Raw genomic sequence first — 17,892 nt, 5'->3', positions numbered from 1 at the left:
CCTTGATTTAATTTGATCTTCAGGTGGAATTTTTTGTTCCTATTTTGAATAGGTGCTTTAGAATATGAGGGGTAGCAATGCAAGTGAAAAGTTATGAGCTCTTTTGTTTAGTTTTAATAACTAGCTACTTTGGTATTTTCCCATTTTTAATCACTTTGGACATGAAGATATTTATGGCACTTTTGTTCTTGTAGTCCTTCTGTAGATTTTTTTTCTTTCAAAATATGTAATCTAACCCCACGTATTATCTACAGTTCTTGAGCTGTTCCCAGATATTGTCAAGACTTTTGCCCTAGTATTCTATTTGTTTATTGAGTCATCTGTATATAGATGTACTGTGCTCTATAAACTGTGACAATCTAAGACTCTTCTGACTTTTTTAGGCACTTCGTCTCAGTAACGTAGCGATGGCAAAAACTACCACTGGTCAAATAGTAAATCTTCTGTCAAATGATGTCAACAAATTTGATCAGGTAAAACATGTTAATGATCTTTCCAAGGGGCTGAAGAGGTTGTGTGAAGAAGTTGTGTGGTTTGAGTTAAGAAGGTTTTATTTAGAGCTGACGATTGTTTCTTATGAACATGTCTTCCAGTTGTTTCTGAAACATCACAGAAGACGGATATTCTCTTAAAATGTGGGAGGAAAACATAGGGGTTTTTTTTCCTCCTTAAATAGTTTCCTGCTGTTTTCCTAAGCTCAGTGAGATGTTGGTGCATGAAGATAAAATCAGTGTGGCCATTTGCTTATGTCTTGGAGGTTAAGCAACTCTGTATACATTTAGTTCTCTGAATCTGTTGCAGAATTCTCACTGGATGCCTCAGCACCTGTTTCAAGTTAAGGTGCTTCTTCAGCTTTGGGTTATTACGGTTTAATGTTTTAGCTGAGAGTGAAAGTTAACTTCTCTTTCTTAACTATTTGCCCAGGTAACGATTTTCTTGCACTTTTTGTGGGCTGGACCAATTCAAGCTGTAGCAGTAACAGTGCTTCTCTGGATGGAGATAGGCCCATCGTGTCTTGCAGGAATGGCAGTTCTGATTATTCTTCTTCCTATCCAGACCTGCATTGGAAGGCTTTTTTCTTCCCTAAGGTAAGGTTTGCACATGGTGGATTGTAGGTACTTTTTGTCCTGGATTAAAAAAATATGCATACTGGATGGAGGTGGAGTACTGCTCTGAGATCAGCTTCTGTCTGGTGAGGCTTTTTGTGTTGTGTTTTATCTTTGCTGATGTTTTGCAGTCACTCATGTGAGATTTCTGAATTCCTGTTTAGAGACTTAAGTGATGTGTCTTCCAGACATGCTGAAAATACCTGCTACACGTTAGTTGTGCGTTACATTAAAAGAGTTGGGCTGCTTCTCGCAGCTACATTGCTGTAGATAATGGCATAGAACTGTGCTGCTCCTTGGACTTTGTCGGCCTGCATTGATGCTTACAGAGTGGCTCCTACAAAGGCGATACTGTCACTCTTGCTCTAAGTTTGACTTGCTGGGGTGACACAGGAGTTGCAGCAGAAAGCTATGAAGGTTTTTTGTTTAAAGATCTTGCTCTCTCCGAGACAAAGATGGAGAGAAGAAAAAGGAGAAGAAACTGAGAGAGAAAGGAAGAAGAAAATTATGATACTGGTTTTGATGCCAGCTATGAAGTTTCTAACCTCAACATTCTAGGCTCTGGAGATATAAAATGAGTTTGCAGTAATTTTACTTTATCAACACATTTGATTTGTTTTCCTGTGCCTTCCTCTTAAAAAAAAACCAAAATGACTTGCCTCAAGTGGGAATATTGAATTACCTTCAATATTCTTACTTCTCAGCTTTGTTTTTCTTCAGTAATTGGTCATACGGTACTTACATCATGAGTCTATAAATGGCGTTTACATCTAAACGTCAATATTTTTGCATTCCTTTACTGTATATGCATATGCTTAGTAGTGTTATGCATCTTTGTTGCATTCCTCTTCAGGTTGAATGGATTTCTTCTAGCTCTTTGGATAAGTAGAACTTCTTTTTAGTCAGTTACCATTGTTTTCAAGTTGTATTTTAAGACATGATTTGCAGAGGTCTTGACACCAGCATTGTCATTGCATGGCTAGCTGTGAAGAGAGAGCTGAGAGTTACAAAATAAGATTGGTTCATAGACTTCCTTCTATTTGTAACTACTGAAATAGTCTTCAGTTATTATGCCCCTGTGCTATTTCTCAAATAATGAGCCATTCAATATTCTCTGCCAAATTCTTAGGGGGTTGTTTATGATAACAGAAACACACAGAATAATAGAATGATAGGGGTTGGAAGGGACCTTTAGAGATCATCTAGTCCAACCCCCCTTGCAGAAGCAGGTTCACCTAGATCAGGTCGCATAGGAACATGTCCAGGCAGGTCTTGAAGAGCCTCTACAACCCCTCTGGGCAGCCTGTTCCACTGCTCTGTCACCCTCACAGTGAAATAGCTTTTTCTTATGTTTAAGTGGAACTTTTTTGTTCCAGGTTCATCCCATTACCCCTTGTCCTGTTGCTAGGTACAATAGAAAAAAGGGATGTCCCAGCATCCTGACACTTACCATTTAGATATTTCTAAATGTTAATAAAATCTTCTCTCAGTTTTCTCCAGACTAAACAGCCCCAGTTCCCGCAGCCTTTCCTCATATGAAAGAAGTTCCATTCCCCGATCATCTTGGTGGCCCCGCACTGGACTCTCTCCAGAAGTTCTCTGTCCCAGTACTCTGTAGAACACTTACAATAATTCTTACGTGTGTGTTTTCACTGCGTGTGTAATAAGCAAGCATTAAGTATCAAGCTACTCCACTGTTGGGTTTTTTTAATTTTAAGTTCTTGAGGTTTTGAGCTTTAAACCAATACTTAAAATACTTAGCACTTAACTAGTGCCTTATCCACAGTGATAAGCATTATTATCCCCATTTTACAGATGGGAAACTGAGACACAAAGAGATTAAGGGAATGAATTGTCCAGGGTCAGACAACAAGGTGACAAAAATCTCCTCTTGAAGGTACGTATTTTAATAATTAATCAGTGGCAATAAAATGTTGTTTGGGTGTTTCTCCCCATTCGATAACAGCCACTTGTTTGGATGCAGTGCAAGCGAAAGAATTTGTTTTGCTTATTTACATGTACACTGATCTTTGTTAGTACAAATGTGCAGTGAACAGAAGGAGTTAATGGAAAAACTGGAGTGGATTCCAGCTCAGTAGTGATGAGTATTTTCACATGGCAATTGCTGGGAATCTGCATGGATTTAAGGAAATCAGCCTATGAAGAAGTAATTTAAGGATTAAAGCTTTTGCTAAAATCCAGGCATGCTCAGTGTTGCAGCTAATTTGTGCTATTATTCCGTATGATACTTGTGACCCTGTCTTGTAAACATGTATATGTGCACCAATGTATGATGCAAGCAGTAGCTTCAGTGCTGTAGGCATTTGTAGAAACAGACTCAAGTGTCCTGTGCAATGCTGTACACTGTATTGTGCAGTATTGCTTTTACCTGTACGAATACTAGAAGTTTTACAAAGTACATATGACCTAATGTATGATTTGAGAAACAGTTCAGTGAATGACCTGAAGACCATTTTAAGTATATTTAATCACAAGAGCTCAACTCTTTCACTGCTTAGCCATGCAACTGTTTTAAAAGCCCTTTTAATTTATTTTTTTTTAAGAGGAAAACTATATGGAACTGTTGTGTCAGACATGATTAAAACCCACCAAATATACCTCACAAAAGCATAAAGGAATTCTGCGGTTTGCTTAATTTAGAGTGGTTATTAGTATTACAGAGGGGATTTCCCAGATAGTTGAAGAACGTTCAGGTCTTTTCCTATTGCACTCTTCAGCATGCTCTGTGAGCTTGTCTTTCCCAGTTACCTTGAACTGTGTGTACTCTGAACTGTATATTTTCAAAACTGGTGACACATCTTCCTTTCTGTGACTTGTCACCAGTATCCTGAAAGTCTGTGTACTTTAAACTGTTCTATAATATCTCCAAGACTGTGGCTTCTGGCATGTATGTACAAAATATGTTTTTTGCAATATAGAGGAGTGTAACTAAACAAAAAAATCCAAACCAAACAGAACAAAAAAATTACTACCCCCCTAGAGCCCTCTTGAACATTTCAAAGCAATTTCAAAGAGGATAATTACTGTGATAACATTTTGTTGGGAAAACTGAAAAACTGTTTTATGAGAACTATATTTTTATTTTATTCACACCATTTAAAAGAGAGACCTCTACTAAGTTTATTATTTTGAATTGTCCTCAACCTTTTGTTATCTGGAGACCAAGCTTGGAACTGAGGTCTGAAAGGTAACTGTTTCAAAAGATTGCAGGTGAGAATTGTTGGTTGCTGCTTCAGAGACATGAATAATGTGTGCTAAATTTTGCAGTGGTGGTGTATGTATGGGAAAGAAAGGATGAGCTGTCTTTGAGGAATTGTTTTGCTTTTACTATTTCTTTTAGAAAAAGAGAAGTTAGCAAAGATATTTTTATTCCATGTCAGTACAGTTGTTTTAGACTAAGCAATTTTCCTCACTCTTAATGAAAAGCCTTCATTGTGTTAGGGCCAAGTTCCTACATTTCTTTTATTAGTTTTCTTGTATAAATATTTCTTAATACCCTGCTTCAGACATCCCAACATTTCTGGAACACTGATGCTGAGAATTTTTTTTTAAAATGACATTCACACGCCTGAAATTCTGTCTAATTCTGTGCTTTAAAGGTCATTGTTTCTTACATAGCATCAGAGAAATCTTGCAGGAGACAAGTTAGGCAAACAAAACCCAGCAACCCCTTTTAAAGATCCTCTTTTCTTTTTTTCTTAACTATGATATCTGAGACTTTACTTTCATTGATATATACAAAAAATAAATAATTTAGCAAGAAATGGTATGTATTATCAAAGTAAGGCCCACCACAGCACACTGTGTGCAAAGTATGTTTGTCTACATCAATTAATTCAGAATTGTAATAGGCTTTATTAGCATGGTTTATGCATTCATTACATGGCTTCTAACTTTCAATGATTTTTCCCTAATTAAAACTCTGACTTTATTATTTAATTATATATTTTTTCCAGTTTGATCATCAGTGCAAACATAATGTGAGACCAAAATAGATATATTTCCTTTAGTGTTAATTACAGATAACATTTAAATAACACTTATTTATTAATCAAAACCATATCAAGATGAGCTATAATTTAGGAAAGAGAATGTACTTTTACTAAGTGATCTTGCTACAACTAGAGTTAATCTTAAAAAGTCAGAGAGGCCAGTTTCTTTAACAATGTCAGTGGAGCCCTACGAGAAGGGTTGTTGCTTTGGCATTGCAAAACCATTTAAGAAAATAATTTTGCTAATTTTTGCTGAGTTCTAGATTTACTATTTGGATGTGTATTTTTTTTTAATTTGAGGGGTTTTCTTGCACACAAATGTGTTGTTTAAAGAATACCATGTGTTTGCACAAGACATATAATACTGAACATTGGAATCAACTCACAGTTTTCTAAGAGAACAGGGAAGGCCAGGAATACAGACATACCAAGTCGATCTGCTCTGTGTCAGCCTTAACATAATGTTTTAGGAAGACCAAGTAATACAATTACAATTATATGAATCCTCTTTACAAGTAAAAGCAGAAACTTCATTAATATGAGTCTATTATGCTATTGTAAATAGTCTGTCTTTCGAGAATCTGAGAATTTTTACTTTGTCTTGTTTACAGAAGCAAAACAGCTGCCTTAACAGATGTCAGGATTAGGACCATGAATGAAGTTATAAGTGGCATGAAGATAATAAAGATGTACGCTTGGGAAAAATCATTTGCCGACCTTGTGAATAACTTGAGAAGGTAATCTTTGAAAGATACAGCTTGGTATATGATCTATATCTGTTTCCATTTTTTTACATGTCAATAAGTGCATTATTTTGTGCTTTAAAATGCAGTTCACTTCCACTTCTTTGGCTTTTTTTTTTAAACTTAGTACTGTAGGATGGAGGAATGAAAATATATCCTAAGAGGACTAAAAAAGGGAAAAAAAAGCCCTCCAATATTGATAAAATCTGGGGTTTTGATGCTTCCTTTTACTGTTCTGTTTAAAACCAGCAGCTAATAAACTGCAGTAGTTGTAATTGAACAATTTCATCCGCACTGTTCTGTAAACAAATAGCAAGGAAACAGTCTTCTCACAGTAATATATGGAATCTGATTTCTCTCCTAAATACAACAACATCCTCAGGTAGTGCTCTGCTTCCTTTTCTGTGTTTTGAAGTGTTGCTCAAGCCATCTGGGAAGGGTGGAGGTGTGAAAGAGAAATTACCTAGAAATTACCTAGTTGTTTAACTGGCAAGACCAGCTGAGTTTAGTATCCTAAGAGCTTTCATTTCAGAAGTTCATCAATATCTGATTAATGCTTATTCATAAATTCATTTTCAGTCAATATTTGTGCTTTTACTGGAGAATGTAAGAGCATTCAGTGCTAAAGGATAAGTGTAGGAGTTCAGGTGCACGTTTTTCATCATTTAACTTTCTCTAGCATACTAGAAGGGCATTGTCTTGCTGTAGATTCTCTGATTTTTTTTGTTGTTGTTTTTATTTCATTTGGAATTTTGTTTTATTTGGAATTCCCTTATTAAAGGAATGTTTTTCCTTTGCATCCATGTACTGGCTTGCGAACTTGTTAATGTTCCCTGAGATGTTTCTTCCCACGCATACAATCCTTGCCTCTTTCAGGTTATAGGATCCCATGCTAATAGAATGTTCTTGATTGATTGAAAGCTTTGCTCTTTACTGTGGAGCCAGAGGGGATATTTCTTTATTGAAATCTTCCTCAGTGGATTTATTCGCATCACTAAACTTTAGATTTACAAGTTCAACACCTCATTAGGATTAGAGGCTTCCTTTTTAATGATGGAGAGAAATAAGCTCTTCCAAAACACATCTTGAGCCCTCTTTCTTTTCGTGAACTGCGCTGTGGAAAACTGTAGTTAAAAGTCTTAAATTCAGCCAGGTGATTTATTGCCCAGTATTTCCACAGTGGCTCCTGACAGTTGCTAAGACAACATGTGAACTCTTCCGTTGCTCTTTTTTCCTGTGGCTGTCCATATTAGTTTCCTTTTATGTAACTCCATGCCTTCAGACAGTGTAGCGTATTATATACAGCCTGCGGCTAGGCTGTAATTTATCTGATATTTATGGAGAGTAGCACAAAGGACTTGCTGATTATCCACAGATAGTCAGAGGATTATTAAGGATTATTAGAGGGTGGGAAAAGAGTTTCATCCAGGATTGTAGAAGTAATTGAATTAGACCCAATTCTAACAGTTTACATGCAAATATTCTTTCAGTGTCCTCTGGAGGAGACCAGAGACTGTGAGCCCTTAAGCCGAAAATATAAGTCTTTGAAACTCCTTGAAAGTCTGTCAATTCAGCCAATTTGGCAGGTGTAGTGGGAAAGTTGCTTAACTAGTTTTCCGGTAGCATATCCTGCATCCTTCTCTCCATTAATGAGGACTGAATTTACTTCAAATTGTATAATCACACCTTGAGTTTATAATCTCAGTATGTAGTTTAAAGTGGGAGGTAATCCAAATGATCAAGATTTTCCCAAAGAATTGCCAGAATATTCAGGAAGAGAAATTAGGAATTGTTTCAGGATTTTATATTCTGTATTATTTCAAGCAGATAAAATTAGAGTACGTGGGGAATGAGTAAGTTGTTATGGCTCTCTTGATAAAGAAAAACTTATTTTAATAAGAAGTCTAATGGCACCCACATTGTAGACAGTGCAGTAATGTTTTCAGGATCAAACTTGATGAGTCATTTAGGAGTGGAAACTGAAAGTTAACTGAAGTGGAAATTGAGAACACTCAGCAGCAGCTTTTCAGTTGCTGGAGGGAGACTTGTGTCTGTGCAGTACTTCAGTCACCATTTAGCTGGGGTAATGGCTGGCAGAACAAATGGCCCCACAGATGATTTTTTTCTGAATTATAAACCAGAATTCCTCTAGCAAAAAAAAAAAAAAAAAGGCCAGCAGCAGGGTCCAAATGGGGAAAGATTTAGACTGAGATCAAAGAAAATACTGCCAATCTTGTGATTGGGCTTGAGGAGCAGCAGCTGAATCATGGCAAATACTTTGGCTGTGGCTGAGTGCTTGATCTTTTGGAAGTTGCCCTGATTTTCAAACACAGAGAATGTCTTGATCTTATCAGGAGTTTGGTGACTGAACTCTACTGGATTTTGATATTAGGAGGATAAGGAGTTTGTAGGTGCTTGGTCTATATACAGAGGTTTTTTCCTCTATGCTCTTGTATGCAACCCAGAAAGATTTGAAGCAGATTAGAACATGAACTAAAATACTAGTGAAACCAAAGCAGAAAAAGGAATATTTTGGTTTTCTGTCTCTTAAAAATAATTACTTTCTATAGCTACTAAGATATTAAAGGTGATAATTTCCCCCACTCAGTTTCTAATTTTAGATTCTCTTTTGTTATTTACTACATACCATACTTCCTTTACAGTTCTTTACGTGTGAGTTGGGGTGGTGTGAGGGGAGGTGAAAAAGTAAAATCCTGAGAGTGGGTTTCCCTCATCTTATTATTGAGGGCAACTGTAATGAGATTGACGTGACTCTTTATATTTTGCATTTTTAGGAAGGAGATTGCCATGGTTATGAAAAGCTCCTACCTTCGAGGACTGAACTTGGCCTCTTTCTTTGTGGCAAGCAAAATAACGGTGTTCATGACTTTCATGGCCTATGTGCTACTGGGCAATGTTATCTCTGCAAGTCGGGTGTTTGTCGCGGTGTCCTTGTATGGTGCAGTAAGACTGACAGTCACTCTCTTCTTCCCTGCGGCTGTTGAGAGAGTGTCCGAGGCAGTGGTTAGCATACGACGAATCAAGGTATGGGCTTTCATTTGAATGCTATGGGGACAATTTTTCCTCTCTTACACTAATGTCATTTTAATGACACCAGCACAAGCAGCCTTGTTGGAGTTTTTGCAGTTTGGGCTTTTCAACGAAATAACTTATTTTGAAATCTGAACCTGTTGCTCCATGTGCATGTGCACAAATGTAATAAGGTGAAAAGCAAACATCCAAACAGGAGCTGTAGACATTTTTGGACTAAGAGGAGCAGATATGTGGCTAAAATGAGATTGGCAGCTGGAGGACAAAGCAGGCAGGTAGGAGCTGTAGGATTCATATTCCACATGCACTGCACAACCTGTTAGCTATGGAGGACAAGTGTGAGCCCTCTCTGGGGTCTTGTCATTGCTTTCAATACTGAAGACTAAAATTCCATGAAAATGAACATCAGTAATGCTGCTGGGTTTGGCAGATAGCCTTTATTTTGTTTGGTTTGCCATGTTTAGGGTGTATTGTGGAATAAAATAGTCAAACACATTTTTGATATGTACCAGTACTTTAGCATAAACTGCAAGAGCAAAGGACTTAAATGCAAAATGGGTTTTGAATTTAAAACTTCAAAAGAAATCCCAAATTGTTAAGTTACTGAAATACAGAATTAAAGCATGACAGCCATTTTAGAAGTTAATTTTACAAAAAACAGGCTAATCTAGACTAGAATAGGGAAAACAAAACACTTTAGATGTAATCATGTGATTTTGCGTGGTGTCATTATGCCATTTACTAATGAAAGCTAAAAATCTCAGATTTTATTTTCTTCTCCATGTGTTTGAGTAAAATAAATTCTGTGAAATCAGGGCTTTAAAAAAAAAAAATCTAACTGTACTAAGCCTGCACAAAAACCTCTTCATTAAACAAAGCAATCTTTGCACTTCAAAGAACCTGCTTCTGCAGAGGGGCTGGACTAGATAATCTCTTGAGGTCCCTTCCAACCCCTACCATTCTATGATTCTATGATATCCTAGTAGTCACAAGATTTTGATTCTGACAGCTGGCTCAGACTCCCTTGCACTTAAGATTCCTTAAGGATGATTTTTGGAAACCAGCTCCAGAATTAAGATTCATTAGGCAAAGAATTGTCCTCATGACAGTTAGGTAATGTTCTTGATGCAGTCACCAACTCTTCAGCTTCCATTTCCTAAACTGTTTCAGGATTGGACATTTTGCTACTGAATGACAAAGTGATGCCTGACCAAAAATGTTTTACTGAAATGTAAATAAGTGGAAAGGAATTAAGAGAAGAGAGTAGGAAATGCAGGATAAAAAGATTAAGACAAGGCTGGGTATATTTGGGCAAAACTCAGTTGTTTTAAGAAGGTGCTTTCTTTTACGTTTTGTAGAACAAGTGAGGTTTCTGCACTGATCTTAAAGTATACTCAGAGAGAAGGAAGCAGGTGATGCTGTGCTTCAGATGACGATAAAGAATTCTAGTCAGATGGGAAGCAACAGCCTTTCCTCCATGTTCTTTTATACATGCAGAGGAACTGTGTGGTAAAATGGATAGTGGTCTCCGTATTGAGTTTTTCACCTGAGGTCTCCTTTCCCCTCACCCTAGCTACAGATCTGAGAGCTGGTCTACATCTCTTCTTGAAGCTCATTCAGTCTTTTGTGATGGAACAATAGGCTTAAGGTTTCCCCATGAAACAAAGCAACAACAATTGTTTTTCAGAGGGCTATTTCAACAGACACGCAGAAAAAAGGTCAAGTTTCATCCGGGTACAGAAGACAGAAGTTTCTTTTTCAAGGAGACAGTAATATCTCAGGCTAATATATGCTTCCCTGTATCCTATGTATGTAGCAACTTTTATTTTTCTCTGCATGGGAGATGATAAAGTACAAAAAGAATGGAAGAGTGTATTCATAGAAATTAAAGAGTCTCTAAGGCTCAAGTTATTTATTGCATTTGAAAGTTTTAGGTTTAGTGGTGATTTTTTTCCCCCCACTGTTTAAAATTCAGTGTTAACCGTGTAAGTTTTTGCTTACTACTACTGGTTCTATTTGAAGTCTTCCATGTTGTTTCAGACTGAAAGAAGGTAGATTTAGATTAGATTATGGAAATTCTTTACTGTGAGGGCTATGGATGCCCCATCCCTGGAAGTGTTCAAAAGCAGATTGGGCAACACTTTGAGCAACCTGATCTAGAGGCAAGTGTCCCTGCCCATGGCAGCTGAGTTGGAATTAGATGATTTTTAAGGTCCCTTCCAACCCAAACTATTCTGTGATTCTATGTGATACGGTAACCTTTATGAGTTAAATGTCTGGCTAGGATTGATACCTGAGATGAATGCTACTGCTGGAAGAGAAATTCCTGGTAAATGCAGAAATGATGAGAGACTGATGTCTTGCTTATAACAGCTAGGTATTTTGGCCATCATCTAAATCCAAATCACGCTTCTGAGGTCTTTTCTCAAACAACACACCCCACTGCTCATTTAGGCTGTATGGAGCTTCTTTTACTGCGCACCACTGTCTTTTTCCCAAGGTCTCTTTTACACACACACACCTGTTTGGGCCTGCCTATATAAACCAGCACTCAGCAATACTCGTCTGGCCAGAGAGCTCTGGCACATGTGGCCTCAGACTTTTGCCTTTTGGTAGAGACAGAGGTAAAGATACATCGAGTCTGCAGGCTGATGCTTTAAAGCACTTCTCACTGTTGTGTGAAATGATACCCACCAGTTGAAAGTTGAGCGGTACCTCCGTGCCTGCTAACACCTAGGAGTACTCTTCCTGACATCCCATGGCTCCTGGCATCCTCCTGCTTCCTCTTAGTTACTAACTTCTGTAAGTCTTCAGCAGCTGTCTCACATCTGCAAACTGTTAGGTCAGTACACGTTAACTAATCTTGGCTTCTAAGATCAAGACCATTCTTTTCTCAAAATACTTTCTGCTGGAGCCTAATTAAGATCTTTATGGTCTGTGATTCAAAATTATTCCAAGTAAAACAATGTTAAGTCTTCATTATCAAAGCAGAGGGGTGGGGTGTTGGCAGTGAGGATTTCACCCCTTCTACATGGTGAGGAATCAACAGATAAGATTTGTCAGTGTTTCAAGAAAAAGACAGGGCAGACTCTTAAGCAAATGGAATTGTTAGAGTCCTGTAGTATTTCTGTGCTATTAAATCTGCAATTAGCTGCTTTTTTTTTTTGTGAGGGAAGGGCAGTTAGCTAGTTAGGGGCAGACTGTTGAAGCAGTTGTGCATTTTTTTGGAAATATCATTCCTTGGTCAATTTCTGCTTGTTCCCCACACCCAGCATTAATGTTCCAAAAATTGGTGCTTGAGTTCCCTTCCCTTTCTCAGTCTCACATTAGGCAATACCCTGTGCTTTTGTCTTATTGCAGAACTTTCTGGTACTCGATGAAGTCTCACACTGCACGCCGCAACTGCATAGTAACAATGAGAACATCATTCTCCATGTTCAGGATTTGACTTGCTATTGGGATAAGGTAAATTCACTTCTACTAGATGTTAAGTATATTGGCATTGCAGGCATTTTAAATCTGAAAAGCAGTATGACTATGTATAGTGTGCTGATGTTTTGTATTCCATCTTTAGTGAGTGAGAATCCTTTTAGTATGTTAAGCTAACACAGTAGAATAGTACTGAAAACACTATCAAGTGCATCTCAAAAGTAGCCATTCCTGAGTATTATTATCTATGCATTTCTGTGTGAAAATGTCTTGTTATCTAACAGCATTGTATCCTTGCTGAGATGCTTAAATTGGAATTAAAGACGGCACAGTAAGATGGGCCCTAGCACATGGGGTTTTTTTGTGAACTGAATGCTTATCAACTCATTGGTTGAGAACCCTTCTGTGAGAAAGGCAAAGACTGACTTGTTTCTGTTGTAAAAGTGCAGTTGCTGTGGTAAGCAGCAATTTGTGATGAATTGTTGGAGCTATTACAAGCTACCAATATCCTTGCACGATGGAAGTTTCAGTCTCCCTAAGAAATGCTGGAAGCTCTAAAAATGAACTTTGCATATAAATAATGCAAATAAGACATGTTCTGTATTTCCCTTTATATATCCTCTTGCCTTACATGTGTTGTGTCCCAAGGAAGAGAAAACTGGAACAAGCTGCCCAGATGGGTTGTGGAGTCTCCTTCTCTGGAGACATTTAAAACCCACCTGGACGAGTTCCTGTGTGACCTACTCTAGGTGGTCCTGCTCTGGCAGAGGGATTGGACTGGATGATCTTTCAAGGTCCTTTCCAACCCTTGAGAATCTTTGTGAGCTTTCTGAGTTTTAAAAAGTGTCAAAATATATGTGAGGATCGCCTGCTACTACTCTACTGCAAAAGAAAAATGTTGTATTATTCTGCTCTACTTTCTCACAGTTATTTCTGTAATTTAAACCTTTCTTAGCCATTGAACATGTATTAAAAAATTAAATTATATTAAAAACTTCATGATGAATACATTCTAATGCAAAATGGAATGTATTTCTTAATCCTTGTTTTCTTCCCAAGGCAATGCTGGTGCCACTCTTAACAGTTTATAGGAAATGGTTGCATAATATGTCCATAAAACATCTTTTTTTTTTTTTTTAATGAGTTGTTTATATTGCATAAAGCAGGGCAGTGTGACTGGAATTACTGGTTTCCTTTCGATTTGAAAACCAGCAAACTTAACAAGCCACCCACAAAGCTGTTAATGTAGTTTTCATTTTGGTATTTAATTGCAGTATGCATGGGAGAATAATAGTTATCTGAAACTATCAAGAGTTGCTCAGAAAGTTTCTGTTATGTACTCTTTCAGAGGTGAAAAATCATTTTAAAGAGTTGCTCACTAAAAAGATGATGAGTTCTGAGAAAGAGGAGGTATAAAAGGAATAATATAAATAAGGTATCCTCTGTAAAGTAACAGACTTAGCTTACTACGCCCATTGGGTTTCTCAAGACTCTTTGGATCTCAGTGCAGACACTGTACAGCTAGATTTTTTTTTAATTATTTATAAAAATCATGAGCAAAAAGATATTAAAAAGCCCCAACAACTCACAAATCTAAAATCACTCTAAGTAAAAAAGAGATTATTAGCTAGACTTTTAGGAAAACAACCGAACATGATGTATTAATCAAAAGATAAACAAAACCAATTATTTCACGGTCACACTCTTGTCTTACTAAGGCAAGTATTATCTTGAGTCCCACAGGCTAGTCTGATACCAGCATGGAACTAGGGATTCTTTAGTAATTCTGAGTTTACAGAACAGACTGCTCAACTGAGCAACTTTAGATTTAAAATGCATTTGGACAGAGGCCAAATTTATCCCATGTATTTTTTGCTGTTTAAATGAAACCAAAATTGTATAGTATTTCTGTGCAATACATAGACTCTGTATCCGTTAGATGAGACAAATTGCTTCTTTCTCTTGACTGCAGGACATACAAGTTCTACCCAACTTCACCTAAGGACATGCTGCTCATGAAGGGGTCATTTTTATGTCCTTCTATCCTTGAACTTTTTATCTCTTCTTCACTCCCATGTGCTGGTGTTAATGTTTGCATGAATGACCCTGTGGTAAACCAGTCAGAGGAATACAGCAATAGAAAATGAATCACTTTTAGTATGAGTTGTTTCCTGATAGCTGAGCACCATCAACAAGGTTAGGCAAGAACGAGTGGCAAAAGGGAAGTGAAAGAAGTGGATAGTTAACAAGGCAAAGGAAGCTGGGACATTTGTGGTAATGAGCTATCAAATTAACTTAGCTGTAATACTAGTCGGTGCTTCAATTTAAGTGTTTCAGCTTAGTGCCTAAAAATAGGTATGTCAAATTCAGGACAAATTTAATTCTAAGGAATATCATTTTGCAAAAATTCCATGCCCCTTTGGTGTTTGTGGCCATGCTCTGTGCATGCATTGCTACTTTTGTATATAATCACAGAATCACAGAGTGGTAGGGGTTGGAAAGGACCTTTAGAGATCATCGAGTCCAACCTCCTTGCTAAGGCAGGTCCACCTAGATCAGGTCGCATAGGAACGTGTCCAGGCAGGTTTTGAAAACCTCCAGAGAAGGAGACTTCACACCCTCCCTGGGCAGCCAGAATCTAGTCCTATCTTAACAATCTTGCTTTAATAGATAATATTTGGGTAAAAGTTTAAAAACTTTTCTCAAATTTTCTGCAATGTTTTCAGGCTCTTAAGATATATTTTTTTTAAAACCATGAGTGTGGAAATGTATTTTTCTGAATACAGCAGCACAGCCTCGAGAGGTCTGAAGAATAGTCTGTGTACCTGAAAGCTTATTTACTCTTTCCGTATAGACTCATTGGTTTAATAAGAGATATTTTCTGTTCCTACAAACTTTACATTAAAAAATGTTGAGTCCCCCTGACCCTTAACACTTGCTGAACACCTGAACTGTGTACTCTGGATGGAGAAATCAAATTCATGGTAAAGTGCTGATTAGGAGTGGAGGGGTGGTGAAAGGGATAACAAGCCCCTTTGATGCCACCTTGTGGAAATTAGTGATAGCAACGAAAGTAGTTTTGCAGAGTTGCACGACATACACAAATTTGGGTTCTCACTGTGTGGCACTTATTTCGTGTAAACCCTATGATGTGGCTGTGAGGTGGGAGTTGTGGTGGGGAACGTGCAGCTTTGAATCTTTGAGCTATGAATATGATGGTGCTGCCTAATTGAGTATTTCTCCTGGCATGAGAGGGCATGTGCCAGCTAGCCCAGCTCTCCTAGCTGTCATAAATTTAGATGGATACTGTACCTGTGTCTCTCCCAGCTCATTTGAAATGAGCTGAAAGGTTCCACTTTTCATAGTGCTGGAACTCGGTCATGCAGCATCTTTTGTGCAGGGTTAGGTGATGTCTGAGCCCCAAAAGGGTGAGAGATATGCTGGATACTCTTCACCTTGCTTTTCTTGAAGCTTAAGGCTGGGTCCTTTAACAGAAATACTTCTTTTTTGTTTGTTTTGTTTTCTTAAATGCATGTATTTTCCTGTTTGCGTTTTAGTGTCAGTTATGCTTGGTGTGGTCTAAGAGACATGTAAAGGCAGATCCTGTTACAAGGGTGTTTTGCTTTAATGACAGGGAGCTGCACCAGGCCCTTAGGAATTGTGGTTTAACATAGCTATTAAAAACATGAGCATCCTTTCTTTTCACAAGAAATAGGCATCTTTACAACCTTGATAGAGGAGGTGCAAAATATCTTGGGAAATAAGCTCTTATCAGTAGTGGAGCACAAAGGATAGACATACTATAAAGGAATATTAAACAAACAATCCTAGGGTAGATATTTTCATACAAATAGCCCACTGTGTTGTCTGTGAAAAGTCTGAGAATTCATGATATACAAGATAAAGCTGTATAAAATCCGTTTTCACTTTGGATAGAGCCTTGGCTAGAGCAAACACAGACCTGTCTTTCCTTGGGGCTCCATGAGAGCCTGAGCCCTCCCTTTTTTCAGCATTTGTCTAGCTGCTTGGAGTCACTGGGCATGCCACGCTGGGGCCGTGAATGCTGGTGTGATAGCCAGCACAGAGCTCCTGTTGCCAAGGCTGCCATCCTGGCCTTGTGCTGAGCTGCAGCGAGGATGTGTGGGCTTTGAGGAAGCACTGCTTCTGCTGCCTTTGGATTCCTTATTCCTTGAACACTATTTTATCTGCTTTACTTGTTTGTGGTGAAGGATCAGGGTCTTTCAGAAGTACTTGCTGAAGAGGCAAACTGTATGTCTGAAAATATGGTAGTCACAAGGGTTGCTGATTTATAGTCATTTACATGCATCGTTTTCTGTTTCTAAAGAGTTGTTTTGATGGCACATATCTCAGTACTGAAGAAGTCTTAACTTTTTCTCAAATCCATAGAATTCAGAAAGCCCAGCACTTCAACAACTTTCGTTTACTGTCAGACAAGGGGAATTACTGGCAGTGATTGGTCCTGTGGGAGCTGGAAAAGTAAGTCATAATGTTTATTCTGAGGGATTTTTATGAGTCTGTTAAACATGACTAGAAACTTGAAAATGTACAGTTCCTTTCTATGTATAATAACGCACTCCATGTCAAGATAAGAAGAAGAATAGCAGATGTCCCTCTTGATGCGTAGAGGACACGGTTTGGAGTTAAGTAGTTGGTATGTTGCTTCTAGACTGCATGTGAAGGGCACTACTGCTCTTCTACTGTTAGCAGTACTTTGAGCAACAGGGTGAAATAGATGGCTGTGCCAGTAAACACAGCTCAATCTGTATGATGTCTTTAATACCATCAAGCTTTTCAGTTTTTATATCTTGTTTCTTTTGATTTTTTAATCCTTTCCAGTCTTCGCTCTTAAGTGCTGTGCTTGGTGAGCTGCCTAAAGACAAAGGTTTGATAAACGTTACTGGAAGAATTGCCTATGTTTCTCAGCAGCCTTGGGTGTTTTCTGGTACAGTAAGAAGTAATATACTGTTTGACAAGGAATATGAGAAAGAAAAGTATGAAAAAGTTTTGAAAGTCTGTGCTCTCAAAAAGGTATGGTTTTCTCTTTGTTTTATTTTCAGAACCTTTATTTTTAACTTGGGGTTCTTTTGGACTTATATGTGCTGCAATACACAATGTATAGAATTGGTTTTTTAGTAGCATGTAAAGTAAATCCTGTTGCCTAACAGAAATTTTTACATCCGTGTGTGAGCATATTCTTGTAATTTCTAAAGCTTGCACTAGAGGGAGGTGTAGCTTATGTGAAACAGACAAATTTGGGAAAAGATATTCCCAATTATTTAATTTCATAAGCACATTTAGCCCTTTTCACAGGTATTATGTCATAATGTGTGTGTGTGTAAATGCAATACAAGATGGAAAGCAAATGATCAAACTGGCACTATTTGTGACTTCCATTTTTATAAATGTCCTATATGCTTTTTTAAAATCAATGTCATCTATATCATGTATTATGCATAGCTAACAACTATCAAAAGAACCTTAGTGCTGTATATTGGAGAACTTACTGAGCCCAAGTAGTTCTATGAAAAA

The 17,892-nt window shown here is 37.8% G+C and overlaps 1 protein-coding gene across 1 annotated transcript in view; it reads left to right on the top strand.

The window, feature by feature from the left end:
- ABCC4 (ATP binding cassette subfamily C member 4 (PEL blood group)) overlaps window positions 1-17,892 on the top strand; it is a 159,527-nt gene that overhangs the window by 22,262 nt on the left and 119,373 nt on the right. Inside the window, exons 5-11 of the mRNA XM_061996060.1 lie at window positions 384-473; window positions 925-1,088; window positions 5,731-5,856; window positions 8,658-8,907; window positions 12,274-12,378; window positions 16,750-16,839; window positions 17,200-17,391. Coding sequence (XP_061852044.1) covers window positions 384-473; window positions 925-1,088; window positions 5,731-5,856; window positions 8,658-8,907; window positions 12,274-12,378; window positions 16,750-16,839; window positions 17,200-17,391 — 1,017 coding nt within the window. The remainder of the gene's footprint in view (window positions 1-383; window positions 474-924; window positions 1,089-5,730; window positions 5,857-8,657; window positions 8,908-12,273; window positions 12,379-16,749; window positions 16,840-17,199; window positions 17,392-17,892) is intronic.

This window comes from Colius striatus, chromosome 1, assembly GCF_028858725.1.
Source record: "Colius striatus isolate bColStr4 chromosome 1, bColStr4.1.hap1, whole genome shotgun sequence".
Taxonomy (NCBI): domain Eukaryota; kingdom Metazoa; phylum Chordata; class Aves; order Coliiformes; family Coliidae; genus Colius; species Colius striatus.
The sequence above is the reverse complement of the archived record's forward strand: the minus strand, read 5'-3'. Positions and strand labels throughout refer to the sequence as shown.